The sequence below is a fragment of the Lepus europaeus genome, chromosome 21 (assembly GCF_033115175.1).
Source record: "Lepus europaeus isolate LE1 chromosome 21, mLepTim1.pri, whole genome shotgun sequence".
NCBI classification, from domain to species: Eukaryota; Metazoa; Chordata; class Mammalia; order Lagomorpha; family Leporidae; genus Lepus; species Lepus europaeus.
Window position 1 is genome coordinate 50659143 of NC_084847.1, and position 26838 is coordinate 50685980.

The 26838-nt window shown below is 62.4% G+C and overlaps 3 protein-coding genes across 9 annotated transcripts in view; 1 reads left to right on the plus strand and 2 right to left on the minus strand.

Moving 5' to 3' along the window:
• Positions 1-5630, plus strand: part of LOC133750315 (general transcription factor II-I repeat domain-containing protein 2B-like) — a 58305-nt gene extending 52675 nt beyond the window's left edge. The window contains exon 17 of the mRNA XM_062179858.1: positions 5609-5630. The gene's annotated coding sequence lies outside the window, so the exon portion shown is untranslated. The remainder of the gene's footprint in view (positions 1-5608) is intronic.
• Positions 7-8131, minus strand: NCF1 (neutrophil cytosolic factor 1). Its single transcript, XM_062179862.1, has 11 exons — positions 8060-8131; positions 6845-6925; positions 5536-5611; positions 5287-5452; positions 4937-4992; positions 3087-3209; positions 2544-2651; positions 2244-2361; positions 1921-2028; positions 1687-1832; positions 7-786 (listed from the first exon to the last, which is right to left on the minus strand). Exons 1-11 carry the CDS (start codon positions 8129-8131, stop codon positions 665-667), a joined length of 1176 nt encoding a protein of 391 aa, XP_062035846.1. The 3' UTR covers positions 7-664.
• Positions 8132-14853: 6722 nt separating this feature from the next.
• The window catches only part of GTF2I (general transcription factor IIi), a 102011-nt gene continuing 90026 nt past the window's right edge, over positions 14854-26838 (minus strand). For all 7 annotated transcript variants that reach the window (XM_062180209.1, XM_062180208.1, XM_062180211.1 and 4 more), the window contains 12 exons: positions 25262-25363; positions 24771-24836; positions 24419-24602; positions 22851-22906; positions 22446-22526; positions 22005-22088; positions 21531-21714; positions 19999-20027; positions 17693-17734; positions 16320-16361; positions 16069-16143; positions 14854-15598 (listed from right to left, as the gene is read on the minus strand). In XM_062180209.1, the coding sequence (XP_062036193.1) occupies positions 16085-16143; positions 16320-16361; positions 17693-17734; positions 19999-20027; positions 21531-21714; positions 22005-22088; positions 22446-22526; positions 22851-22906; positions 24419-24602; positions 24771-24836; positions 25262-25363 (929 nt within the window). In that variant the 3' untranslated portion in view covers positions 14854-15598; positions 16069-16084. The remainder of the gene's footprint in view (positions 15599-16068; positions 16144-16319; positions 16362-17692; positions 17735-19998; positions 20028-21530; positions 21715-22004; positions 22089-22445; positions 22527-22850; positions 22907-24418; positions 24603-24770; positions 24837-25261; positions 25364-26838) is intronic.

Consider the following 26838-nt stretch of genomic DNA (forward strand, 5'->3'; position numbering starts at 1 on the left):
ATTCTATCTCTTTATTTAATGGAAAGGTTGTAACTGCGGCCGTACAAGCAGAGGAGTTGGGGCTGGGGGTCCCATTATTCCCCTGAGCAGCGTGGGAGACCAGCCTTGCGGGTCCTGCACAGCCCCTGCCCCGGCTCTTCTGCAAGATGCGCAGCCGGGCCTGCACCCCACGTAGCTCTGCGTCCCGGGACAGGCTCCCCAGGGCGGGCACCGGTGCCGCAGTCAGCGGCCAGGCTCTGTCCATCGAGGAGTATCGGCTTCCGGGGACACTCTCCCAACTGGAGTGGGGTCTCTGGGAGTGGTCAGAGGACCCCACCACCACCTCACCCAAATGACAGCCGGGCCCCCCCCGCCCCACGGGCCCATGCTGTCGTGAGCTCTCCCCGTGGAGTGCGTGCAGGCGGCCCCGTCCAGATCAGCGGGCAGCGGGGACTGGAGTTCCTCGCGCCCTTGCGAAAGTGCTCTTGCCCAAGGCTGGGCGGCACGCACCGAACTTCCCCCCAGCAACCCCCAGCCCTCTGTCCTCACTCTGGAAACACCCGCGGGGCGGAGCCCGGGTGCGCTGCCTCTGCAGAGCCTCAGTACGGTCCCGGCGACTGTCCTTGGGCGTCCAGGCCCCGTGCTATGTACAAGCATATGCAGGCAGGGCGCGGGCGGCCCGGCCTCACAGGGTCGACGCCAGCTTCCGCTTGGTGCTCTCGCTGCACCGGTTCAGGATGAGCTCGGCGCTGGGCCGCGGGGGCACCGCTGGCTGCGGCTTCGCGCTCTGCGGCCGCGGCTCCTCCTCTGCCGGGAGACCCCAAGGCCGGGTCAGAGCCCCGCCCTGACTCCGCCTCTCGCGCTGGCCCCACCCTTTCCTGCCCTGACTCCGCCCCCAGAGTCCATCCCCGGCCCCACCCTACCCTGCTCTCTAGGGCTCCTACCTGCTCAGATCCCGCCTCCCTGGCCCCGCCCTGACTCCGTCTCGCGCTCTGACCCCGCCCTTTCCTGCCTAGGCCCCGCCCTCAGCCTGCTCTCTAGGACTCCCGCCGGCCCCGGCTCCGCCCCCGCCGTCACTCACGCCGCGGGCTCCCGGCCCCGCCCTTACCCTGCTCTCCTCGGCTCCTGCCGGCCCAGGCTCAGTCCTACCCTGCTCTCTAGGGCTCCCGCCTCATCAGGCCCCGCCCCTGGCCCCGCCCCCTCTCACTCACGCAGCGGGCTCTGGGCCCCGCCCTTACCCTGCTCTCTAGGACTCCCGCTGGCCCCGGTTCCGCCCCCGCTGTCACTCAGGCCGCGGGCTCCCGGCCCCGCCCTTACCCTGCTCTCCTGGGCTCCTGCCGGCCCAGGCCCCGCCCCTGGCCCCGGCCCCGGCCCCGCCCCCGCCGTCACTCAGGCCGCGGGCTCCCGGCCCCGCCCTTACCCTGCTCTCTAAGACTACTGCCCAGGCCCCGCCTCCCTGGCCCCGCCTCCCTGGCCCCGGCCCCGCCGTCACTCACGCAGCGGGCTCCCGGCCCCGCCCTTACCCTGCTCTCTAAGACTACTGCCCAGGCCCCGCCTCCCTGGCCCCGCCTCCCTGGCCCCGGCCCCGCCGTCACTCACGCAGCGGGCTCCCGGCCCCGCCCTTACCTTGCTCTCCTGGGCTCCTGCCGGCCTAGGCCCCGCCCCGGCCCCGCCCCCGGCCCCGCCCCCGGCCCCGCCGGCACTCACGCAGCGGGCTCCGGGCGCCGCGCTGGCCGGGCGGCAGCAGGCGGCGGCGCTGCTGCAGGTAGCGCACGCTGTTGCGACGGTAGGTGTCCTGGCTGAGGCGCTTGCGCGAGCGCTGGTGGATGCTGTGCGCGTTGCGGATGGACGACCTGGCCGGGGCGGCACAGGGGAGGCTGTCATCGGGCCCCTGGCCAAGGCCGCGCAGAGGGGCCCGCCCCTGGATCCCAGCCGGCTCACCTGCGGGGCGGCGCCCCCCGGCTCTTGATCTGGCGCTGGGCCTGGGTCAGGTCCTGCCCCGACTTTTGCAGGAACATGGACGGGAAGTAGCCGGTGACGTCCTCCTTCCTGCAAGAGACGGCCCTGGTGGGCGCCGGACCCCAGCCCCACAGTCCTCGCCCCTCTCCCTGGGCCTCTGGCCTTAAAGGGAGACCCGGGCATGATTTTTTTTTTTCATCGTATGCATTTCCGTTAACTTTTTGAAGACCTCATCAGGCGCCGGCTACTAAGATGGAAACCGAGCCCAGTGGGCTTGCGCGGAGGTGGGGGCGGGGGTCACCTACCTGACCACCCACCAGCCGTCCAGGAGTTTGTGAATGACCTCGATGGCTTCGCCCTGGGCCAGGGACAGTTCGTCCTCCTCCATGGCGGTGTAGGCTTTGATGGTGACGTAGGGCTCACCTGGTGCAGGACAGTGGCCCAGGGCATTGGGAGGGTCTGTCCACCCCGTGGGGGCCCAAAATCCCCTTCCTTTCCTCAGGGGTGGGGGACCCAGGCTTCCTCCAGCTGCTGCTCTCCCCGTATCCCTGGGCCCCTCCTGCCTCTCCCCCCACCCTGCCACGGCCTTGGAGGGCAGGGGGCACCTGCGTAGTTGGGCTCTGGGTCCTCTGGCTCATCAGGACTGTCCAGGGGCTCCAGGAAGGACGCGGGGACCCAGCCACGCTTGGTCTTCATTTGACAGAACCACCAGCCTGTGCCAAGCATGTGGTGGGGGCAGTAATGAGGGGCAGGGCCTGACACCTCCCTTGCCTTCGGGGTGGTAGGGATGCCTGGACACAGACGCACTCGTCTCCAACACTCAGATTTGGCGATGGCACCTCCACCACGCTGGACACCATGATCATCACCCCTCCACACACACACACACACACACAGGCTCACACATCACAGCTGGGAGCCATCTGCCCAATGAGCAGTTTGCACCCCTTGGGGCAAGTTTGGGGGAGCAGGTTCAGGGCCCCCGGAGGGGCTAAAGCACCTCCAGCCCCCAGTCTTCCCTCACCCACCCCCACGGGTGGGACAAGCCGGAAGGAGGCCAGAGCCTTGGTAGGAAGATCAGCCCACCTCACTCCCAGCACCAGGGGAACGGGACCCCACGCAGGGTGGGGAGGGGGCGGGGGCCTGACCACTCTCGTTCTTCTCCACGACATCCACCACGTCCCCCGTGGCCATGGCCATCTCTGAGGGCGAGCGCTTCTCGTAGTTGGCGATGGCGCGGTAGGTCTGCAGAATGATGGGGCCCGTGATGTCTGCGGCAGAGGGCAGGTGGGCGGGGTGAGCAAGCGCGGCGGGGCGGGGTGAGCGAGCGCAGCAGGCCCCAGGGACCGCCAGCCGGGCTGTGCACCTGGGGGTTGGGGCGGGATGGGGGGGGGCACCCTGCAAATGAAGGCAGCAAATGCGCTGGGCTGTGCATGCCCCTGGATTCATTGAGCACCTAGTACATTCCAGGCTCACGCGGGGGCTGGAAGCGGCCTCTCCCAACACCAAGGTGCGAGGGATCTCCTGGGGGCCTCACATGAACACAGACCAGCCCGGACCTGGGCCTCACACCTGCTAATTCTCACCCTGGTCCTGGGCTTCCCAGCTGTGTCTCAGCTACACCGTGCCTCGGTGTGCCTAGCTGTCCGATTGGGGACCTCAGCACTGCAGTGCCCACTTCCTGCTGACCCCATGAACCAGGGCCGGCGCTGGCGCCGTGGCACAGCGGGTAAAGCTGCCGTCTGCTACACCGGCATCGTATATGGGCGCCGGTTTGAGTCCCGGCTGCTCCATTTCCCATCCAGCTCTCTGCTGTGGCCTGGGAGAGCAGTGGAAGATGGCCCAAGTGCTTGGGCCTCTGCACCCACGTGGGAGACCTGGAAGAAGCTCCTGGCTCCTGGCTCTGGCCTGGTCCAGCCTTGGCTGTTTTGACCGTTTGGGGAGTGAACCAGCAGATGGAAGACCTCTCACTCTCTCTGGCTCTCTCTTGCTCTGTAACTCTGCCTTTCGAATAAATAAATGGTGCCCGGAACACCACGGGTTAGGAACAACCGCTGTGCAACCAAGACTCGGAACTGCCATGGCCCTGGACCACTTCTGAAGAACCCTGGCTCCCGATGCCGGCTCAGGGCTCAGCCGTTCGGCCACAAGCCTCTCTTGTGCTGGGCTCAGCAGCCACGGGGGTGAGGAGCCCCTTCTCACGCCCCAAAGAGCCCACGCCTTAACCCAGAGCCTCACAGCCCCCCACTGCTCCGGCGCCCTTCCTTGTGCCCATGGCTACCTGCGGCCGCCCAGCCCCTTCCCTGCCACATTGCTCCTCTCCCTCCCCAGCCCCGCCCCCTCACCTGCCTCGTTGCTCCTCCCGCAGCCTCGCCCCCGGCCACATCGCTCTTCCCCCAGCCCAGCCTGCCTTCTTGTTCCTCCCCAGCCCCGCCCCCTCCCTTGCCACGTTGCTCCTCACCTCCCCATGCCCCGCCCCTCTCCTGCCACGTTGCTCCTCCCCCAGCCCCGCCTGGCCACCCTGGCCCCGGCCCTACCTCCTAGCTCCCCCCCAGCACCGCCCCTCCCCTGCCTCCTGCTCCTCCCTAGCCCCGCCCCTTCCCTGCACTTTGCCCCTCTCCAGCCCCGCCCCCTACCCTGCCTCCTAGCCCCTCCAAAGCCCCGCCCCTACCCTAGCCCCGCCCCTGCATCCTAGCCCAACCCCGCCCCCTCCCCTGCCTCCTGCTCCTCCCTAGCCCCGCCCCTTCCCTGCACGTTGCCCCTCTCCAGCCCCGCCCCCTCTCCTGCCTCCTAGCCCCTCCCAAGCCCCGCCCCTACCCTGCCTCCTGCTCCTCCCTAGCCCCGCCCCTTCCCTGCACTTTGCCCCTCTCCAGCCCCGCCCCCTCCCCGGCCTCCAAGCCCCTCCCAAGCCCCGCCCCTACCCTAGCCCCGCCCCTGCATCCTAGCCCAACCCCGCCCCCTCCCTGCCTCCTAGCCCCTCCCCGGCCCCGCCCCTCACCTGCCACGTTGCTCTTGGCGTTTTCGGACACCAAGTACGTCTCCGGCTTTTTTGCCCTGAGAGAGAGCAGAGCACACAGCCTGGTTAGCCGCCGGCCCTCCCGGGGGTAGACGCGCGGAAGGACTTCCCGCCGAGAGGAGGCAGCGAGTGGACCAACGAGGGGAGGGGGCTCTGGGGAGCGACTGGGACCCTGGGGCAGCCGGACCCGGGCCCTGCGTCCCGCCCTGCCGGGGAGGCACGAGACCCGCCGGCGTCCCCAGGCCGCAGGGCCAGCGCGGCCGCTCCTTGGGGTTGAGCTGCGGGGAGGGGGAGGGTCCTCGTGCCCGGGGTGGGAGGAGGCGGCCACTCACTGGCTGTCCGCGGGCAGCTTGAGGTCGTCCGGACGCACCTTGAAGAAGTTCAGCAGGTGGGGACAGCGGGAGATCTTGACGGGCAGCCCCATGAGCGCGCCGCAGTACTCGGTGAGCGTGCCCTGGCGGCTCTCGGCCGCCCGCTGCCCGTCGAACCACCTGGGGGCTGGGCGGGGGCGCCCGAGAACCGGTGAGCAACCCCCACCTCCGCCCGCGCAAGGTCAAGGTCAAGAGCGGGCAGGTGCTCACCTGGGAGGTGGGGGATGATGCGGCTCTCCGGGTTAATTTCCCCTGCTTCGATGGGGAACATCTCTTTCAACAGTTTCTAGACGTAAGAGGAGAAGACCGGAGGGGATATTCCTTAGGACAACCCCTGCGCCCCAGCGGCTGAAGCCTTGGGGTGTCCCGGGTCCCAGCCACCGGCAGGTGCATCACCGTCGTCACATCGCCACCGCCAGGCCGCGGCGGGTACTGCAGCCTCCCCGCCCTCCACCCTGGTCTGAGCTCAGCCCACCCTGCTCAAAGCCCACCCTGGCCCCCCGGCTCCCTCGGAGTGGAAGGCAATAGCCACACCGTGGTCTACAAGACCACCCCCGCCCCAAGGGGCTGGAGCTGTGGCGCAGCAGGTTAGGCTGCCACCCTGTATGGCTGCGGGTTCGAGTCCCAGCTGTTCCACTTCCAATCCAGCTCCCTGCTAATGCGGCTGGGAAAGCAGCAGTGGATGACCCAAGTGCTTGGGCCCCTGCACCCACTTGGGAGACCGGGAAGAAGCTCCTGGCTCCTGGCTCTGGCCTGGCCCAGCCTTGGCTGTTGTGGCCATTTGGGGAGTGAACCAGTAGATGCAAGATCTCTCTCTGTCTGTAACTCTGCCTTTCAAATAAAGAAATAAATCTAAAAACTATATAACCTAGTGATGGTAATAAAAGCAAGGAGGCAGTGTGCTGAGGCCACGTATGTGTGTGGCTCACCAGTGCGGCGTGTTTCCCGGCCCACGTGTGTGTGTGTGTGTGTCCGCACGTGCGCAGTCACCCAAGGCCAGGAGCTGGTTCAAGGGTATGCGATTAAGGGAGCCTTCAATTTATCACTTTTTATTTCCTTTTGAGAAATAGCCTTCGGTGGGCAGGTGTTTGGAGCAGAGGTTAAACTAGCGCTTGGGACACCCACATCCCATATTGGGGTGCTGGGTTCAAGTCCTGGCTGCTCCACTTCCGATCCAACTCCCTGCTAACGCACACCCTGGGAGGCAGCAGGCCATGGCCCAAGTGCTTGGGCCCTGCCACCCACGTGGGAGAGCTGGATGGAGCTCCCGGCTCCTGGCTCTGGCCTGGCCCAGCCCTGGCTGTTGCGGTCATTTGGGGAGGGAACCAGCGGCTATTAAGATCTCTCTGTCTCCCTGTCACTGGGCCCTTTAAATAAATAAGAAAGGAAGTTTTCCAACATGTTTGGATGCAGGTAAAATAAACGCCGCCTTGGCTGTGGGCTGGGAGGAGTTGGGGTTGGGCGGTGCATGGGGCAGGGCAGGGCCGGGCAGGCGCCCCCGCGCCTGCCGTGGACTCACGTGGAACTCGTAGATCTCAGTGAACCGGCGGTAGATCACCTTCTCGGACAGGTCCTGCCACTTCACCAGGAACATGTACACCTGGGGAGAGGCCCGCACGCGCCCTCGTTCGGCTTCCGCGGCTGTGGGGCCTTGGGGGCCACAGAGAGGGTGCTAACTCCGAGGCCTCTGCACCCCTTTGGCACTCGGGGGCCAAGAAGATGGGCCTCTCAGAAGAATCGGAGGATCGGTGGGAGGCGCAGGGGCGGGGCTTGAGGGTCCCAGGGGTCAAACGGCAAAAGGGCTCTGGCCTATCAGGCCTCAGTGGGATGCTATGGGGCTCCCAGCGCGGCCTGGCCCAGCCCTAGCTGTTGCAGCCATCTGGGGAGTGAACCAGCGGATGGAAGGTCTCTCTCTGTGTCTCTCCCTCCCCGTCTGTCACTCTGACTTCCAAACGAAGAAAGGTCTTGGCCCCTGGTCCTCAATATTCCACCCATGACGGCAGGCAGGAGACTGGCCGGCCCCTGTGTTGGTGTCGCTCCCCTGGCAGGTATAAAAACCCAACATGGGGCCAGTGCTGTGGCGCAGCGGGTGAATGCCCTGGCCTGAAGCGCCGGCATCCCATATGGGCGCCGGTTCTAGTCCCGGCTGCTCCACTTTCGGATCCGGCTCTCTGCTGTGGCCTGGGAAAGCAGTAGAAGATGGCCCAAGTCCTTGGGCCCCTGCACCCATGTGGGAGACCCGGAGGAAGCTCCTGACTCCTGGCTTTGGATCGACGCAGCTCCAGCCATTGCGGCCAATTGGGGAGTGAACCAGCGGATGGAAGACCTCTCTCTCTCTCTCTCTCTCTCTCTCTCTCTCTCTCTCTCTCTGCCTTTCCTCTCTCTGTGTAACTCTGACTTTCAAATAAAATAAATAAATATTAAAAAATAAATAAATAAAAAGCCCACCAGCAGACCTGCCTGTGCAGGCTGCCCAGGGACACACACAGCTGAGAGCAGGGCTGATCAGGGAGGCCTCCTTGGAGGAAGAGGCCCCGGATCTGTGCTCTGGGCTGCAGAACGGAGACCAGGCTGGGGCCGGGAGCCGAGAGGGTGAGGCGTGGGCAGCGCCCGGGGTGGGCAGTCATCCCAGGGGGAGGCTGTGGTGCCTGGGCTCGGACAGACAGAGCAAGGCCCGAGCCCCTGCCCCTGCCCCCACCACATCCTCCCCAGGCTGGGCCCCGGATCCACTCACGTAGTGCTGGCTGGGGACAAAACGTTTCTCGAAGCCCAGCAGGGCGATGTGGCGGATGAAGGCGTCCCCCATGGCTGGGCAGCGTCTCCAGGGCACCCGCCGCTCCCCGGGCCCGGCCCTAAATACCCCGGAAAGAGGAAGTTGCTTCTGTCCCCATCTGCGTGGGGGGTGGGGAGGAAGAAGGGGGCCTGGCCGGCTTTGCTTCTCCTTTTGGTTTCTGGGGGGTGCAGCAGCCATGGGCAGCCACACACAGGTGTGCAGCCACAGCCTGGCCGTGTCCTCTCTGTGGCCTACCAGGCCCCACAAGGGCTTTTTTGGGGCGTGGTTTGCCTGTCTCCCAGACTCACCTGCTACTGGCTTCCTCTTTCCAGCCACACTGGCCTCTGCTGTCGCTGGATATGCCGGCAGCCCCTGGCTCAGGGCCTTTGCTTGTGTCGTGCCCACCCTATTTCTCCCCCCCCCCCCCTTTCCTACAGGTCTCTCTTCTCTCTGAGAAGTCTTTCTTGCTCACTCCACACTGCCTGGTTCCTACCTTGGTTCTCTCCGGCAGCCGAGAGGTGACAGCAGCTCTCTTTGTCCCCATCTGGCATGCAATGGGCCCCTAGGCCTACACTCTGGTCCTTGACTGTGACATTGGCCCGGCAAGCGCGTGGATGCCTCCGGGGGGTGTGGCTGAGGGCCAGACACTGCGCTGGCGCTGAGCGAGACCTGAGTTCGAATCCTCACAGTGGACTGTTTTCCCCTGAGGGAGATAACTCTGCAAGGAAAGGGGACTTGGGACAAAGAGGGGACAGAGACCGCAGGCTAGGGTACATCCAGGGGACTCCCTGCTCTCTGTATCTCAGGGCAACCCAGTAGGTCAGAGGTCACAAAGCTCCTCCAAGGTCATAGGCGGGCGGCCGCAGACCCCACCTGCACAGGCGCCCAGTGTGCCACCTCCTTGTCCCCGCCAGAACTGAGCGAAAGTGACCAGGGCCACCTTGAGGGCCAGAGCCGAGGCTCCCATGATGGAGAGATCTCAGTGATGGCAGCCAGCTCTGGGGGTCCTTCGAGACCTTCTGAGGGCCCCGGGGGGCAAGGCTGGGGTCAGCAGAGCAGAAGCCAAGGTTGCTGGATGAGTCTTCACACGACGGGGCCAAGTTCAAGGCTGCCGGTACGTTCAATTGTCTCGGAACTGTAGGGTCCACTCCCCTTGCACCCGGCTGGTGGGTGGCTCCCCCTGCCAGGAGGGATGCGGCACTGGTAGCCTCCTGTTCCCTCTGCCAGCCCTGGGGCAAGGGTATCCTCTGGTCACTTCCGGTTATGTGTCCAGGATGGCCCACACAGGACACATGGGTTCACAGGACGCCGCTGCCAACCCAGCGCTGGGGCCAAGGGTGCGGGCGGGGGGCAGGGCACAGGCTGCCGTTGCTACACCAGGCGCAGGTGCGGGCAGCGGGGTGGGGGTGGCCGATCCCTGGGTGGCCGTGGCCTTTCTGAAGGAGGCTGGTGGTTTCCCAAGTGGGTTTCCTTTACACCACGTGGGCCACTGCACCCCTGCATCAGAATGCTGGGTTCGAGTCCCAGCTCTGCTCCCCATTCCAGCTCCCTGCTCACACGCACCTGGGGAGGCAGCAGGTGACTGCCCCAGCAGCCGGGCCCCTGCCGCCCACACGGGACACACGCATGGCGTTCCCAGCTCCTGGCTTCCGTGTGGCATTCGGGGAGTGGACCCGTGTGTGTGTGTGTGGTACGTGACTCCCCCTTTCAAATACAAAAGCGGGGGACAAACAGGAGCTGTGGGCGGGCAAGGGGCCGGGGAAGACTTGGCTGCGGCTGCCCGAGGACTTGACTCGGCCCTGGCGCTTCCTTCCCCTCCCCGGCAGCCTTGGCCTTTCCATCCTTGCAAAACTCCCAGAGCCAGACCGCTGGCCCCGCCCTGCCCAAGGCCCCACCCACACCCCTGCCCCGCAGACGGGCCACAGGCGGAGGCACTGATGGCTCTCGTCTGAACTTCTCATGACCTCTGCCAGCGGGGTCGCAGCCCTCGGGTTAGGCGACCGCCCGGCTAAGAAACGCCCGCACCCTTCTCTCATCCCAGTTCTGCTGCCCCAGGAGACCCAAGGTGATGGCTCAAGGGCTCGGGTCCCGCCCTGCCACCAGGTGGGAGACATGGACAAAGCTCCAAGCTCCCGGCTTCCGCGGATGGCAGCTCTGTCTCTTGAATTAAAGAGAGAGAAACAAAACAAAACACGGATCCGTGTTGTGGCGCAGCAGATTAAGCTACTGCCTACAATACCAGCATCCATAGCGATATTGGTTCAAGTCCCGGCTGCTCCACTTGCAATCCAGCTCCCTGCTAGTGCGCCTGGGAAAACAGCGGAAGATGGCCCAAGAGCTTGGACCCCTGCACCTGCGTGGGAGACCAGGAAGAAGCTCCTGGCTTCAGCCTGGTCCCATCCCGGGGGTGGCTGGCATCTGGGGAGTGAATCAGCGGATGGCTAATCTCTTTCTCTAACTCTGCCTTTCAAACCAATCAATCTTTAAAAAAGATACAAAGGATGGCCGGCGCCGTGGCTTAACGGGCTAATCCTCCGCCTTTTGGCGCCGGCACACCAGGTTCTAGTCCCGGTTGGGGCGCCGGATTCTATCCCGGTTGCCCCTCTTCCAGGCCAGCTCTCTGCTATGGCCCGGGAGGGCAGTGGAGGATGGCCCAAGTGCTTGGGTCCTGCACCCCATGGGAGACCAGGAGAAGCACCTGGCTCCTGGCTTCGGATCAGCGCGGTGCGCCGGCTGCAGCGGCCATTGGAGGGTGAACCAACGGCAAAGGAAGACCTTTCTCTCTGTCTCTCTCTCTCACTGTCCACTCTGCCTGTCAAAAAAAAAAAAAAAAAAAAAAAAAAAAAGACCTCTCTCTAACTCTCCTCTCTCTGTGTAACTCCGACTTTCAAATAAATTAAAAAAAAAAAAAAAAAGATACAAAGGTGAAGAAAGGAGGCAATATATAGGTGAAGTTTTTTTTTTTTTAAGGGGAGGAGATAGAATTTGTTTAACCTTGACATTCTGACATGTGAAAGGCAGATCCTAAGCAGTTAGCAAAATGATAGACAGCTAGTTACCCGTCCCTGGGGCGGAGAATCCCCTGCCCCAGTGGGCACTAACAGGAAGTGCTCGCTCTGTCTCTGACCCTCTCAGAGAGGTGATCGGTGCTGGGCACCTTCATTCCCCCACTTCACAGATGGAAACATTGAGGCAAAGAGCAGCAGCTAGGTTGCCAGAGCTGGGGCGTGAGCCCGGGCAGCCCGGACCCTTGGCCTTGAACCCTCTGAGGGGGTCTTCCAAAGTGCATTATGGAAAAGCTGTGTGGATTTCCAATGACTTTTTTGCACCAAAGACTTACCTTTCAACTTTCTTTTCTTTTTTTTTTTTAATAATAATTTTTTTAAAAAGATTTATTTATTTATTTGAAAGTCAGAGTTACACAGAGAGAGAAGAGGCAGAGAGAGAGAGAGGTCTTCCATCCGCTGGTTCACTCCCCAGTTGGCCGCAATGGCCGGAGCTGCACCGACCCGAAGTCAGGAGCCAGGAGCTTCCTCTGGGTCTCCCACGTGGGTGCAGGGGCCCAAGGACTTGGGCCATCTTCTACTGCTTTCCCAGGCCATAGCAGAGAGCTAGATCAGAAGCGGAGCAGCCGGGTCTTGAACCCGGCGCTTCAGGCCAGGGCGTTAACCCACTGCACCACAGTGCCGGCCCCCTCAACTTTATTTTCCATGAACTTAAAACTGCAGCAGCCAGGGCTGGGCCAGAGGAGCCTGGCACTCCATCCGGGTCTCCCAAGCCGTGGCCCTGCTGCCTCCACCACCTCCCTGGCCCTCCACCTAGGATCGCGGGTGTCCCGAGACATCTGCCCCGTCCGCTCCCATGGGAGTAGTGGTGACTGGGTGTGGGGGGCTCCTGCAGGCAGGAGGGGACCAGGGGCTTTCCCAGTGTGGCCCCGGGGACCCGGCCTCTCTCCAGACGCCGCCTTCCCCACCCTCTCAGACCGCCTGGCCTTCCCCTCCACCAGGAAATCCCCAAGGCTGGGCCGTGCACACAGGGTGTGTGGACAGGGAGCTGCCGTCACACCAGGAGGCCCGCCCAGGCGGCTTCTGCAGTGTCAGGGCCCAGGGGCCGGGACAAGCCGGCTCCCTCCCTCTCTCTTGGAGAACCCGAGCCCCACCTGCTGCCCCTTCTTGAGCGACTAAGCCCAGATCCCCCAGCCAGGCCGTTGCAGCTTCCTGGGCCAGGAGGAGGATGGGAGTCCGCTGGCTGAGCAGCTGCACTGCTGGCTCTGGGCGTCCCCACGTCCCCGCGTCCATGCTGTAGGCAGGACGCCTGGAGCCCTCGGCGCGCTCCCCCCACCTCGTTGCGTGCCACCTGGCCTCAGTGTTCTCATCTGAGAAATGGCACTAATGACTGTTCCGTGAGCCACGTGCCAGGCCGGGCGGATGTTGGCGGTCCCCAGACGCAACCTGGGCAGCGGCTGTCCCCAGGGGACCAGGGAGCACAAAGTGGGAGGAGGGGGAGGCAGGCTAAGGAGTCAGGCAGTTTCCTGCTCCTGAATGGGGAGGGGGGTGCACTGCAGTGGGGCAGTGTGCAGTGGGGGACCGGGCGACTTCCCGGACAAGGTCAGGCTGACGGGGTGGGAGGTGGAGAGGAGAGGCGGCTGGATCTGTCCCCTGTGCCCTGCAGCTTCTGGAGGTGACCCTGTGGGTCCTCGGTGGCTACGGGCGGGAGGATGGGCACTCTTGGGCCAGGGACCCCAGGGCCCCTGCCTGGCCGGGATGCGCCACCATGCATCAGTTGTTTCAAGCTTGCCAACCCCAGGCCAGGCTGGCACCCAGTGGTGAGCCCCGCCCCCGGGGGGGATGTGGGGACTGGAGGGAGTCACCCAGGAGGGAGCTGGCTCTCCCCCAGGGGAGACGGGGACAGTCCCCGAGGCACAGGTGGCTCTGAGGGTGCAGAGCAGCTGGGGGGGGGTCCCCGCTTGCCCGCGCCTCTGGCTTTCCTCAGGCGGCAGCCACGCTGGGGCAGAGGCCCGGGTCTGGCACGGGCAGTGTGCGGCCCCGCGAGCTCCCACGCGGCAGCAGGAAGCCGGGCAGGAAGAGGAAGGCTTCGGCCAACAAGCACCCTATGAAGCACCCTATGATGGCTGGCTCGGCTGGCTCCGCGGAGGGACACTTCCTCAGAGCGAGCCCGCAGGTGTGGCGCGGGGCGGGGCGACACAGGCTGGGCGCGCGGGGAAGCCCAGGCTGCCAGGCCTTGTTTTTTGACCCAGTTCCCAGCATGAGAAGCGCCCGGGCTTCCATGGCGGGGGTGGGGGCTGGTGCCTGGCAGGTGGCCCCCTGCTGCCTCACGCGTGACCGCGACCACGCCCACAGACGCAGAGACAGGCTCAGTGCGGGGAAGGGCAGCCCCCAGCCGTGCCAAGTCCCAGCCGCGCCCCAAACCTCACCCCGTGCGGCGGGGCTCCCGTGTCTCCTCCAGGCCGCGGCGGGGGCAGGGCTCGCTGTCCACGGCTGGGGTCACAGGGCCGCGGTCACAGCACCGCAGTGCGCGCACACTGAACGCGAGTCAGTGGGCAACTTCCCACTGACGCGCGGAGACCTGCGCCCGGCTTTCACTCCTCCGGCCAACAGCCGCCCCCAGGCCCGCCGGGGAGCAAGGCTCTGGGTGGCCGAGCCGCGGTGGTGTCCCCAAGGAGCCGGCAGGATGGGCCCGCGGGCTCCCCCCAAACCCTCCCTGTGGTGTTTTCCAGAGAGGGTGCTGAAGCCATGGGGCGGCCACGGCCACGGCACCAGGCTCTCTGGTGGGTGTGGACTCCCGCGGGACGGCTGGGCTGGGCAGGCTGACTTGTGTAACACCCGCTGCCCAGCACCGGGTGTGTGTGTGTGTGTATGTAACACCTGCTCCCCAGCACCGGGTGTGTGTGTGTGTAACACCCGCTGCCCAGCACCGTGTGTGTGTGTGTGTAACACCCGCTCCCCAGCACCGTGTGTGTGTGTGTGTAACACCCGCTCCCCAGCACCGTGTGTGTGTGTGTATGTAACACCCGCTGCCCAGCACCGGGTGTGTGTGTGTGTAACACCCGCTCCCCAGCACCGTGTGTGTGTGTGTGTGTATGTAACACCCGCTCCCCAGCACCGTGTGTGTGTGTGTATGTAACACCCGCTGCCCAGCACCGGGTGTGTGTGTGTGTGTGTGTAACACCCGCTCCCCAGCACCGGGTGTGTGTGTGTGTAACACCCGCTGCCCAGCACCGGGTGTGTGTGTGTGTGTGTGTAACACCCGCTCCCCAGCACTGTGTGTGTGTGTGTATGTAACACCCGCTCCCCAGCACCGGGTGTGTGTCTGTGTATGTAACACCCGCTCCCCAGCACCGGGTGTGTGTGTATGTAACACCCGCTCCCCAGCACCAGGTGTGTGTGTGTGTGTGTAACACCTGCTCCCCAGCACCGTGTGTATGTGTGTGTGCGTGTAACACCCGCTCCCCAGCACCGGGTGTGTGTGTGTGTGTGTAACACCCGCTCCCCAGCACCGGGTGTGTGTGTGTAACAGCCGCTCCCCAGCACCGTGTGTGTGTGTGTGTGTAACAGCCGCTCCCCAGCACCGGGTGTGTGTGTGTGTGTGTGTAACACCCGCCCCCCAGCCCCCAGCCCCCAGCCGAGCAGGATCCCCCGCTCTGCCCCTCAGCCCGCAGCGGCCTCCCCGGGCACGCACCTGCCCGCCCTCCAGGCGGGAGCAGGCGACGCGGCCTCAGAAAAAAGGCGGTCGTGTGTGAAAGGCATGGATGGATTTTATTTATTACCCTATATCTACAATTTAATTTGAGGTAAAATATAAGCAACACATAAAAATGCCTATTCCTGCTACCATGTAATAGAATTCTCCGTGGTGGGTATTGTGGTAAAGCTACTGAAGACTACGCCACGACGCACGCCAGCGGGCTGGCCGCCCCGCCCCGCCGCGGCCCACGGCCCACGGCCCTCACGCTCCCGCGGGGCTTCCTGGAACGGTGACAAAGAACATAGGGACCATGAGAGACAGCCTAGGAAGAGGTTTAGTCAAATATACAGATACTAACTGTTCACCCAGCCGCCGCGGGGCGCGTCGGGCGGATTTCTCAAATAGAAAAACTAAGGAGCGAACTAGCACAGGAATTGTCTCCGCCGCGGAAGCAGAGATGTTCCAGGAGGAGCTGTCTTCGCTTGATTGGAACGTCAACCCCACGGCCGCGGGCTCTGCCGGCCAGGCGGCCAGGCGGCCAGGCGGCGGCGGCTCGGCCCTGCCGTCTTCCCAAATCCTTATAATACATTCCAGAGTAAAGCAGCCGTGCAAATCTACAGTCACTCTGCCTCGGATTCAATTCACACAACTGCTGAAAAAGTAGACATTTCTATCTAAAAGTAGAAAAGAAGGTTTGTATAGAAGGTATTTCTGTTATACAAGTATATTACACGGCGTGGGCGTGGGCGTGGGCGGCGACCTCTCCGCGCAGCTCCTCCGCCACGGCAGCCCCGGCTGAAACGGGAGAACAGACAGCGCGCACAGGTCAGGCCGGCGCCCGGCCGCCCGGGCCCTCACCACGCGCTAGGGACGCAGACCACGAGGCGAATCCCCGGACCACCCGAGTCTCCGCTGGCAAAGGGCGTGGTTAAGCCAGGGCGGAGCCCACGCGGACAGCCCAAGTGCTGGGGGGATCCTGTCTCTGATTCTTGCTTTAGTGCCGCCCCTCCCACTAATAACACGGCCAAGTCCCAGCCGCCCGGAACAGGCCCAGGGGTGCAGGCTCTGCAGGCGCCACCGCGCCCACGCCAAGACAGGCAGTGAGGACGGGGAGTTGGAAACCGCCAACCACCAGGCCCACCCCCACCCCACCAGGCCCACCCCTGGACCTGCACCCACCCCACCCCACCAGAGCCCACCCCTGGACCTGCACCCACCCCACCCCACCCCACCCCCGAACACGCAGGTGGCTCCGGCGCGATTACCCAAGGACCAGCAGGTCTACCACGTGGGCTCCGGCTCCTGCTTGATCTGAGAGCTTCCCTCGGCCTCTTTGACTTCTGGCAAGAACAGAAGCGCCCGATTAACCGCACCACTGACCGCTAAGACAGAACCGGCAACCCCACTGGACTACAAATGCAATGCTCCCCCAGCCAGGACGCCGGGGCCGGACCGGCGCACGCCTGCACCCTCCCGCGGTCCTAGGGGCTTCTGGCTTTCCCAAGAGGGCTCTTACCTTCCGAGGCCGGGGCCTCCAGCTGGCTGGGCTCGGCCGATTCTAAAGGCAAACACAGAGATTTAGGCGCACAGCGACCTCAGCAGTGCGGGGGAGGCAGCCCCCCAGGGTCTGCACAAAACCCAAGGCCCAGATGAACACGAACCCGAGATCCCACTGACGCTCGCTCAAATCCGGGCTCCCCCGAACCGCTCTGCCCCGAAAGCGAGCAGCGCCTTTTCATGCGGCCCTGCCCCGTGCCCTCCGTGGGCTCCTTTAACCAAGTCTTCCAGAAACATAAAAATTAACAAAGTCTCCCATTACTAGCAGGCCGCCGCACGAGAGCGGCCCATCATACTTGTTCATCAGTGGGAATTTTTTTTTTTTTTTTTTTGACAGGCAGAGTGGACAGTGAGAGAGAGAGAGACAGAGAGAAAGGTCTTCCTTTTTGCCGTTGGTTCACCCTCCAATGGCCGCCGCTGCTTCTCCTGGTCTCCCATGGGTGCAGGGCCCAAGCCCTTGGGCCATCCTCCACTGCACTCCCGGGCCATAGCAGAGAGCTGGACTGGAAGAGGAACAACCGGGACAGAACCCGGTGTGCCGGCGCCGCAAGGTGGAGGACTAGCCTGTTGAGCCACGGTGCTGGCCTCATCAGTGGGAATTTTTAAAAACATGTTACATAAAAGGCACTTCCAAAAGTAAAAAACAAATACGGATTTCCCACAAATTTGCTGCAGACCCATTTTGATCCAACACAATTTGGCTAATTATGGCAACCATTAGAAACTGATGGGATAGAGCTCAGTGAAAAAAATGATCCAAGGGGCTGGTGTTGTGGCATAGCAGGTAGAGCCACCGCCTGCGACACAGTCATCCCATATGGGTGCCAGCTTGAGTCCCGGCTGCTCCACTTCCCATCCAGCTCCCTGTGAATGCGCCTGGGAAAGCAGTCGAGGATGGCCCGGGTGCCTGGGCCCCTGGCTCAGCCTGGCCCAGCCCAGCTGTTGTGGCCACTTGGGGAGTGAACCAGCAGATGGAAGAGCTCTCTGCCTCTCCCTCTCTCTAATTCTGCCTTCCAAATAAATAGATCTTAAAAAACAAAAAACCTAGTAAGAAAAGAAGAAAGCTGGCGCTCTGCCATTTCCTTCTGGGCCACGGGTTTTTGGGTTTCTGACGTCAGGGCCACTCGGCATGCAGCCCCCATCAGCTTGTGTTCACGTAACAAGGCTTCCAGACCCCGGAGCTCGAGCAAATGTGCGTGTGAACTGCCAGCACACAGAAGCGTGCGCAGACGCGCTCTGCCGCTTGGGGAGGGCTGTGTGTGTCTGTGTGTGTGTGTGTCACTCACCTTGTATCACCGTGTGTGTGTGTGTGTGTGTGTGTGTGTGACTCACCTTGTATCACCGGGCCTTCGGACTCATTCTGATCAACCAACTCTGAAAAGAGAGCAGACGGGGCTCAGCAGAGACCCAGTGAGCGCGCTTCCCCCTGCAGAGCCACGTTCACACACGTGCGCTCCGACCCCCGCAGGCCAGGCACCTGTGCTGCGACCCCGACCCTGGAGACCGCCGTAGGGGCGCAGAGCACTGGCCCAACACCTGACGGAAAGCCCGCAGCACGCAGACCGGCCAAGCAGAGAACTGCGATAGGATTTTGCGAACGACAAAAGCCCCTAGGGGACAGAGCGCGCTCCAGTCGGAAAGGCCTCCCCAGAGCCTTGCAGACAGGAGGCAGAGTCTGGAAGGAGCAACGGAAGGGTGGGCTGTGCAGCAAGCAACCTGACGGAGAAGGGACCCTCAGGACGAGACAGGAAATGCGCGACAGCGGATCAGGCCGAGCGGCCGGGAGCAGGCCCGCAGCCACGCGCTTCCCAGCCCACGGGGGCCCCGAGCACAGCCCCCAGAGCCCGCACACCACGCCGAAGGCTGACAGCCAGGGCACAACCCAGAGGACCCATCGGTCAGCGCAGACGGTCCTCAAGAGCTAGAATCATTGTAACTGGAGGAAGGGCCGGACGGCTGGAGGAAGGAGAGGCCGATGCTCACCCTGCCGTGACTGCACGCACCACGCTAACGTGACGAAGGTGGCTCAGATACCGCGCAAACGGCAGGGACGTTAGGGGACAGAGAGGGCACTGAACACTTGTTCACCGAATGGGACCCGAGAGCTCGGCCTGTGCCAGACACTGCGCCCACACCAGGGCCACTAACTCACACAAGCGACCCGGGAGGCACGCCGGCCCCCGCAGGGACCAGCACCCGGCAGGGACGTTAGGGGACAGAGAGGGCACTGAACACTTGTTCACCGAATGGGACCCGAGAGCTCGGCCTGTGCCAGACACTGCGCCCACACCAGGGCCACTAACTCACACAAGCGACCCGGGAGGCACGCCGGCCCCCGCAGGGACCAGCACCTGGCAGCAGCAGCAAGAACGCCCCGAGGGGAGGGCAGGCAGACTGCACGGGCAGCGAGCCAGCAGGTGAGGCTCTGCAGGGGACCGCGGCTCAGCAGCAACATCTCAGCTCCGCCTGGTTCGAGCCCCGGCTCGCCTCCCGACGCCAGCGTCCTGCTCACAGACCCTGGCAGGCGGCAGTGACGCCTCAAGTCCTTGGGTCCTTGCCACCCACAGGGGAGACCCGCACTGAGCGCCAGGCTCCTGGGCAGTGGCAGTGAGCCAATGGATGCAAGGCGTCATTTTCTGTCTCTGCTTCTCAGATTTAAAACAGAACAAGACCGAAGCCAGAGTTCCACGTTTGTTAAGAGTGGAAGGGCAAACCGCGCTCTGAAACTCTCCCCCGTGGGTCCCACGATGGCCGTATAGCGGTGGGGAAGCCGAGGGGGAGGAGACGTCAGGTCTCCACAGGGAGCGTCTAGGAGCGGCTGCGGCTGGAGGGCAACGTGGGGCCCAGACACATGCGCAGGCTCTGCCAACACGCGGGCTCACTCAACACGGACACGGACACGGACACGGACACAGACACAGACACGGACACGCACTGCAGGCCCTGCCTCACACTCAACATGGAAAAGGAACGGCCTCCATCAGTCTGGCTGCAGATCCGGGGTTTTGGCAAACACTGCTTCGAGTCCTGGTCCAGCAAAGTGTTCAGAACTAGGGACTACTGCCGCTCCTCCTCTCGTCTGATGCGTTTAGGTCCCTTGCCCACACCCCCGCTGAACCAGGCTCCTGTACCTCTATTTTTCACTTAGTGGAGCAGGAAGCCTTTGACCAGCATGTAAATTTAAAATGTTATCTCAAAAGCTATAAAAAAGAGACAAACACAAGCCAGCCACAGGCCAACTTCCCCATCCTGAATCCCACCGCACCGCGACCAGACACGGCCGCCACAGCGGGGAATCCCACACGTGCGATCACGGGACAGACAGACAGACTGTGGTCAAGATGCGGGCGTGCTAAAGAAGGCAGGTGCAACCTCCTTCCCGTGGTTCAAAGAGCGCCATCCACACGAAGCAGCAAACTGTATGTTTAGATCTGGGTCTCATTCCCAAGGTGTCTCGCCGTGTATAAGCAGCTAGTCCACAGTGAGAGAAAACCCATGGCTCGAAACACTTCTGGTGCCAAGCGTTCTGGAAACGGAGCTCATCTGTACTCCGCGTGCAGCTCCTACCTCAGCCGAGCTAAGGCTGTGGACATACCCCCCCCCCCCCAGGGCAGCCGGCAGCTTCCCAAGATACTCACGGTTGTTAATCACGAGTCCTGGGAACGGCCTACAAAGAGAAACACTGTGTAAGCGACACTGGTCCCGCACACATGCCCTGCGCTGACAGGGACCAGTGCCGAGGGCGGAGGAAGACCACAGGGAGGGCACGCTGGGCCTGGGGGCACGGTCTGGCGGGAGGCGGCTCTCCACCTGCCTCAGCGGGATTTTCAGGCCGGGGGAGCTGGGAGAACACGAAGGGAAGAAAGACTCAAAGGGGGGAGGGGGGGGCCTTGGCGACCGCTGGGTGCCGGCGCTAAGGGATCTTCTACTAGACAGGGGCCCTGGCGGGCAATGCCAGCTGAGGTCTAGGGGGCAGGTGCCACTCACGGGGTGCGCACGAATAAACAGAGTGCGCTCTCCTGCCCGGGCCCTGCCCCACAGACAAGGAGGCAGACAGCGACTGCACTACGAGCAGCGGCCAGCGCGGGCTGCAGCCTGGGAGGCGATGTCTCAGGAGGCTGCCAGGACTCTTCTGTTACAAAAACGGTGCCAATGCTAAGTATTTCAACCGTGCAGGCCGCACCGTCTGTCTCCACCACGCAACCCGACTGCCGCCAGCACAGAGCGCCCACGGGCAACGTGCAAACACGGGATCCTAGGGCGTTTCGTTAAGAGTGCGGAAATGGGGGCGGGCTGGCCATGGCCTATAGGCCAAACCCTGGCCTTGAAAACCAGCGCGTTACACAGAGCTCCGGGAGGAGGGCTAACAGTTACAGTAACTAACAAGGGGCCTGTGCTGTGGCGCAGTGGGCGAAGCCACCACCTGCAGTGCCGGCAGCATCCCATATGGGAGCCGGTTCGTATCCTGGCTGCTCCACTTCCAATCCAGCTCCCTGCTAATGGTCTGGGAAAGCAGCAGAAGATGGCCCAGATGCTTGGGCCCCTGCACCCACACAGGAGACCCAGAAGGAGTTCCAGGCTCCTGGTTTCCGCCTGGCACAGCCTGGGCTGTTCTGACCATCTGGGAGTGAACCAGTGGATGGAAGATGTCTCTCCTCTCCTTCTCTGTGACTCTGATTTCCAAATAAGTCAATCTTAAAAAACAAAACAACAACAAAACAAGTTGTAGGCATTGTGGTACAGTAGGTAAAGCTACCACCTGTGACGCCAGCATCTCTTTAGGGCACTAGTTCAAGTCCAGGATGTTCCATTTCTGATTCAGCTCCTTGCTAATGGTCTAAGAAAAGCAGTGGAAGATGGCCCAAGTGTGGGTCTCCGCCATCCACAGGGGAGATTAGGAAGAACTTCCTGGCTCCTAGCTTCAGCCTGGCTGAGTCCTGGCCACTGGGCCATCCCGGGGAGTGAACTAGTGGATGGAAGATCCATCTCTTTCTAACTCTGGATTTTCAAAAACATAAACAAATCTTTAAAAAGATAAAAAATTAAAATAACTAGTAAGTATCTGTGTTTGTTCCTTTGCTGCCTGGTGAACTTGATCTGACTGCACACTGAAGATGACGTGGGCCATGCCTGCGCGGATCCGTTCTGTGACTGGGCAGGGGACGCTCACCTGATGACCGTGAACTTGATGAACTCGGCAGAGTCTAAGATTCTCCGCATGGAGCTGATCTCCAGGTAGCTGGGGGCCTTGAACGACACCCCCGGCGGCATGCCGTCCACCACCACGCAGCCAGGGTTGATGGTGATCTTCCTGTAGGGGACCTTCACGGGGAAGCCCATACCGATCGCCTCACCTGCAGAGGCCAACACAAAGGCGCGGGTGAGCCCGCACCCACCCGAGGACGTATTCAGAACACACGAGCCCAGAGTTTACTGCAGACACTACCCTGCCACCGACGATGGGCGGTGTACTTGAGACACAAATGTGAACCTGCAGGGTATTAACCTCGACACGGACCATCGCTCCTAGTTCCTTACTGAGAGACCCAGCAGGAGCAAGAATATTGACTTTGTAGGTTCCCTCATCCCAGGGAGTCTCCCTGCTCAGCACAGCGCCCACTAAGGCCGCAGACGCTGCACTCACCGAACTTCCGACTGAAGAGGTCGTTCACTTGCTCCCTCAGCTGTCTGGCCTTCTCGACCTTGGACAGCCTTTCGTTATCATCGTCTGAAACAGCCGAGAGAAAACCCAGAACAAGGCCCCGTTAATGCTCTGTGCCACGCTCACCAAGCATTTCAGCCTGCGAACTGCTCGAGCTCTAAACTGCCTAAAGGTGCCACAGACAGAAAGTGCTAGAACCTTAGTGCTGTTAACCATCGGCTGTGTTACGCAGACTTCTTAAAGGACAGACTGGATATCTGGGTGAGTAACAGGGGTCATCCCAGCCAAGGGCACCACCCGCCTACAGCCCTTCCAAGAGAAACTGGAGAGGGCCGCGACCCGGCTGCCCTGTGGCCAGGGAGGGGCGCGTGCCAGCGTGCCAGGGCAAGCCCCCGCCACCCACGACGGCAGGAGCGGTCATACCTGGAATCGTCACCTGGATGATGTTCAGGTCTTCGACACCCGAGGCAGTGGTGTTCACGTTGGGCGATGAGTTTATTTTCCCTTGAAACAGAAGCTAAGATTAGAAGCTGTGGAGAGCTGGTCGGAATCCCCTCCCCCAAGCAGGAAGCCGCGTGCCCAGAGCCCAGACCACGCGGACGGGCCTCGACCCACCGCAGGCCGGGGCCAGTTCTCTGCCTGGCGCAGCGTATGTCCCGGAAGACAGGAGGCGTCCCAGGAGCTGGTTTTCCCCTTCCTGGCGGGGCTTAGCACAGCATCGCACACACAGACACACGACCGCTCGGAGAACTAAACCGCGAACAGCCAAGATGCCTCTGCACGAGACGGCGCCAGGCAAAACGCAATCTGCTCCCCCAGGACACTCACGTGGCGGGCTCTTGGAGGAGGTGCTCTCCTTAATGGCAGTCTCAAACATCTCGGGCCTGCACGGGAGAAAACACTCATAAGCAACAGCACAACTCTAACATCAGAAATTCAATGGCACTGAGAAGCCCCTAACGCTCTTCAAGTAAATACTAGATTCTCAACGATGTCAGAAAAGCAGCAACACGGCTACTACCCAGAGGAGCGCGTCCAGAAGGACGAGTCACAGCTGAGATCTCCATGCCGCCCGCCCTCCGGCCCCCGTTCGCGGGCATCTTCTCACGCTCAGAGCGTGTCCCGAGAAGGGCGGCAGGAAGTGCCCATGTGCAAACCTGGGCCGCAGCCAGCCTGACAGACACACCTTCCCAGCTGGGCCCATCACCACGGCGACAGGGACTCTCCCCAGGTGACAGCATCGCTGCTGACTCCAGCCCAAGTCCTACCCCGAGCAAGGAGGTCTGGGGTGACGTCACCACGACAGCTATGCAGGCAAGCCCCCCACAGCCGCTGCACAGCCACCTTCCCAGAACGTGACACTCAGCTGGGCCAGTGCTGTGGGGCGGGAACTACGCTGCTGCTTGGGGTGTGGCACCCCGTATTTCAGCCCCGGCCTCAACTCCTCTGCTTATGACCCACCTGCCTGCTGACGTGCCCGGGAGGCACCAGGGGAAGGCTCAAGTTCTCGGGTTCCTGCCAACCTCAAGAGGAGCCCTGCATGGGGCTCCTGGCTCCTGGCTTCAAGCCTGCCCAGCCCTGCCTGTTGCAGCCGTGTGGGAAGTGAATCAGTGGATGGAAGAGCTTTCTGTCTGCTTCTCCTCTCTCTGCCTTCCAACTAAATAAATAAATCTTAAATGCATTTCAGTTAATTTCAAATACTGAACGTCAGGAGGTATTTTTAAATTCCAACTATTCCCATCTATTTCAATTGTTAGATGAATTCATACATGTTCTAGTAAACATGAATGCAGGAAAAAATCTTAAATCTTCAATCAGTTGGAAAAATAAAAGGCCTCTGGAAAAACAAACCCCTGTCTCTCAGATAATATGTTAAAAACGGAAAAAAAAAAAGGATGAAGAAAAAAAAGAGGGCAGGCACTGAGCCTGTGAAGGCACCAGCTACGATGCTGTACCCTGGCCCTGGCTCCCGACCCCGCTGCCTGCTAAAGCAGACCCTGGCAGGAGCAGGGAGTGCGGCTCCAGCAGCCAGGTCCCTGCCGCCCACACGGGGACCTGGACTGTGCCCGATGCCTGGCTTCAGCTCGGCCCACCACCGCCTTTCTGGGCATTTGGGGAGTGCACTAGTGGATGGAAGGTCTGTCTAATTTTAGAAAGAAAGAAGGAGGGATGGGAGCGGGGTGAGGGGGGCGGGAAGAGGGGAAGGGAGAGACCCCGCTCAGATCCCAGTAGCAGTTACCAGCACCACTGACGCGTGGGTGGACGGGAGCTGTTGCCCCCTACCCTGCGACCCCCTTCCCTCCCCTGTCCCTGTGCCAAGTGCTGACCGCGCAGCCTCCCACGCGTGTCGGACTGTCCCAGGTCACGCGCCAGCCCCTCTCGTGGGATCCCCTTACTTCTTGATGATGAACTTGATCTTGGCTTTGTTTCTCAGGATCTTCTCCAGCCTGGGGATGCCGAAAGTGGAGGGTCTCCGGAAGGGCACGCCTTCAGGCAGGCCTTCCACGTAGAAGTCTTCCGGGAAGGACTCGAACAGCGCGAAGGGCACCTTCACAGCTTGCTTCAGGCCCAGCGCCTCGCCTGCAGGCGGCACAGGGGCCGTCTCAGCGCCCGCAGCACCACCCCTGGTGCTCAGAACAGGGGGAAACCGCGGCATTCCCACCTGGGAAAGCGGCCCGGCGCCCGCCCCTCTGGTGACGGAGCGCGGCTTCCCACCCGCGGCTCAGTAACGTCCCAAAACGAACTCACCGCACTTTTCATTGAAAAGATTTTCCACTTTCTGCTTCAGGTCGGTGATCTTGGCATTCCAGGCCTCTGCACATAAACGCAGTGTCCGTCAGACTTAGCAACACGCACCCCCAGGCAGGGTGCTTCACCCAGTTCTACCTCTGCATTTTTAAGCAGTGCAAAATAAAAACGTTCCATCGGCTGCTGACGCGGCCGAGCCCTGGCAGCCACCCTAGGCTTTATGTCGCTACCAGGCGGTGGCCAGGAGCAAACGCTGTCTCCCTCCAGGTCACGGAGCCTGCCCTGTGCCCGGCGTGCTGTGGAGCACCCCGCCCTGCCTCCGTCTGCCTGTAAGGCAAGTGGGACAGTCACAGAGCCGCGAGGCGCTGGCGTCAGACCGCAGCTCGGGCATCTCCACACCACTCGGTGCCTCTGGTCTGCCACACAGAATGCAAGTCCCTCACAAAACGCAGCGTCGTGACTCGTCATACTGAGAACGGACCCACACTTACCAAAGGAAAACTCTCTCCCCCGAGGCTTGAAGGGAATGTTCGAGCCGTTAGTCTGGGTGGGCGTCCGGACAGCTGAGCTCGGAGGGTTGGTGCTGTTGGGGCCTAGGGAAGAGTTGCAGAAAGAGTCAGGGTCCCCACGCGCCAGTCAGGCTTCTGCCCTGGCTATGGGGGCCGCGGCCTGCCTGGGCTGGAAACCAGGCCGAGTGGGGGGCACACGGCACTCCCAGGGCACACACCCGCCCACAGGCCGGGGACCACTCGTTCCCGGCTGACCCGAGCCACTGGACGCTCGCGCGGCATCAGCGCACCCAGCACGCTGGCGGCCTGTGCTGGCTTCTGCACTCTCCTGCTGGCCCCTAACAGAAGCACACCCCTGGCCCCGCTCTCTCCACCTGGACGTGAACCAGCCTTCCGGGGACACGAGCCACAGCTTCGATGTCCTCCCTGCAGAGATGTCAGTAAGGCGCTGGGCTTCCACTCCAGTTAGCGTCCTACCGAGCCCAGCACTTCAGCCTGCCGAGTAAGCTGTGCGCAGACCCCTAGCACTCACAGCACACACCGCTCGCCGGCTCCAGCCAGTGCCCTATGGGATGCCGGCGCTGCGGGCGGAGGCTGTACCTGCCACACCACAGCGCCGGCCCCTAACTCCTATCCATCCAGCGAGGCCTAACTTAACTGGGACTCCACGAAGTGCTGCTGCCACACAATGGACCCCCTTCCCATCAAGCGCTGATGGATTCAGGGCAGGTTACCATTCACCAAAAGGAACCCCACACGCACTCACAGCTAGCCAGGGGCTCCTTCAGGGAAGGACAGACACCCTCAGAACTTTCCAGAAGAGAGCAGCGAGGGGCTGAACGTATGCACTTGAAACTGTCGGCGACTCTGAGCACAAATGATGGTCGTGGAGCTCACCCCTCGCCTCTCAGTGGGGAAACAGGTTCCAGCCCACAAGGTAACGGGGGGGGGGGGGGGGGGGGGGGGGACACCTACCGCCCACTCAAGATCGAGGCTGCAAATCCTCCTACACACAAGAAATGGAGGGTGCGGCGTCCCGTGCTGACGGAGACGGGAGGAAAGACCGACCCCACGGCTGGCCGAGAGCGGGTGGTTCTGTACCAAGTACCTCAGCACTAAACCCGGGCACGGGACCCACAGATCAGCGGGAGGAGGGAGGAGGGAGGAGGGAGGAGACGGCAGGGTGGGGCGGGAACCTCACAGCCTAAGGCGCTGCTGCTTACCCACTTCTTTTTAAAGGTCATTTATTTTATTTGAAAGGCAGAAAGTAACCAGGGCTGGCCTAGGCCAAAGCCAGGAACCAAGAACTGCACCTGCGTTTTCTACGGGGGGAGCAGGGTTGAAGTGCTTGAGCCACCATCTGCTGCCCCCAGGAACATCAGCAGGAGCTTAACTCCAACCCTCGCCCGCAACACTGGCCCCGAGGCACTGCTGGCTAAGCCACCCCTGACCAGCGCCGACTAAGCCACCCCTGACCAGCGCCATGGAAACCATCTCTAAACGCGTTGGTCCGGTAAAGGAGCAGAGACCCAGAGGAGAAGAGAGCGGTACCGCCTTGC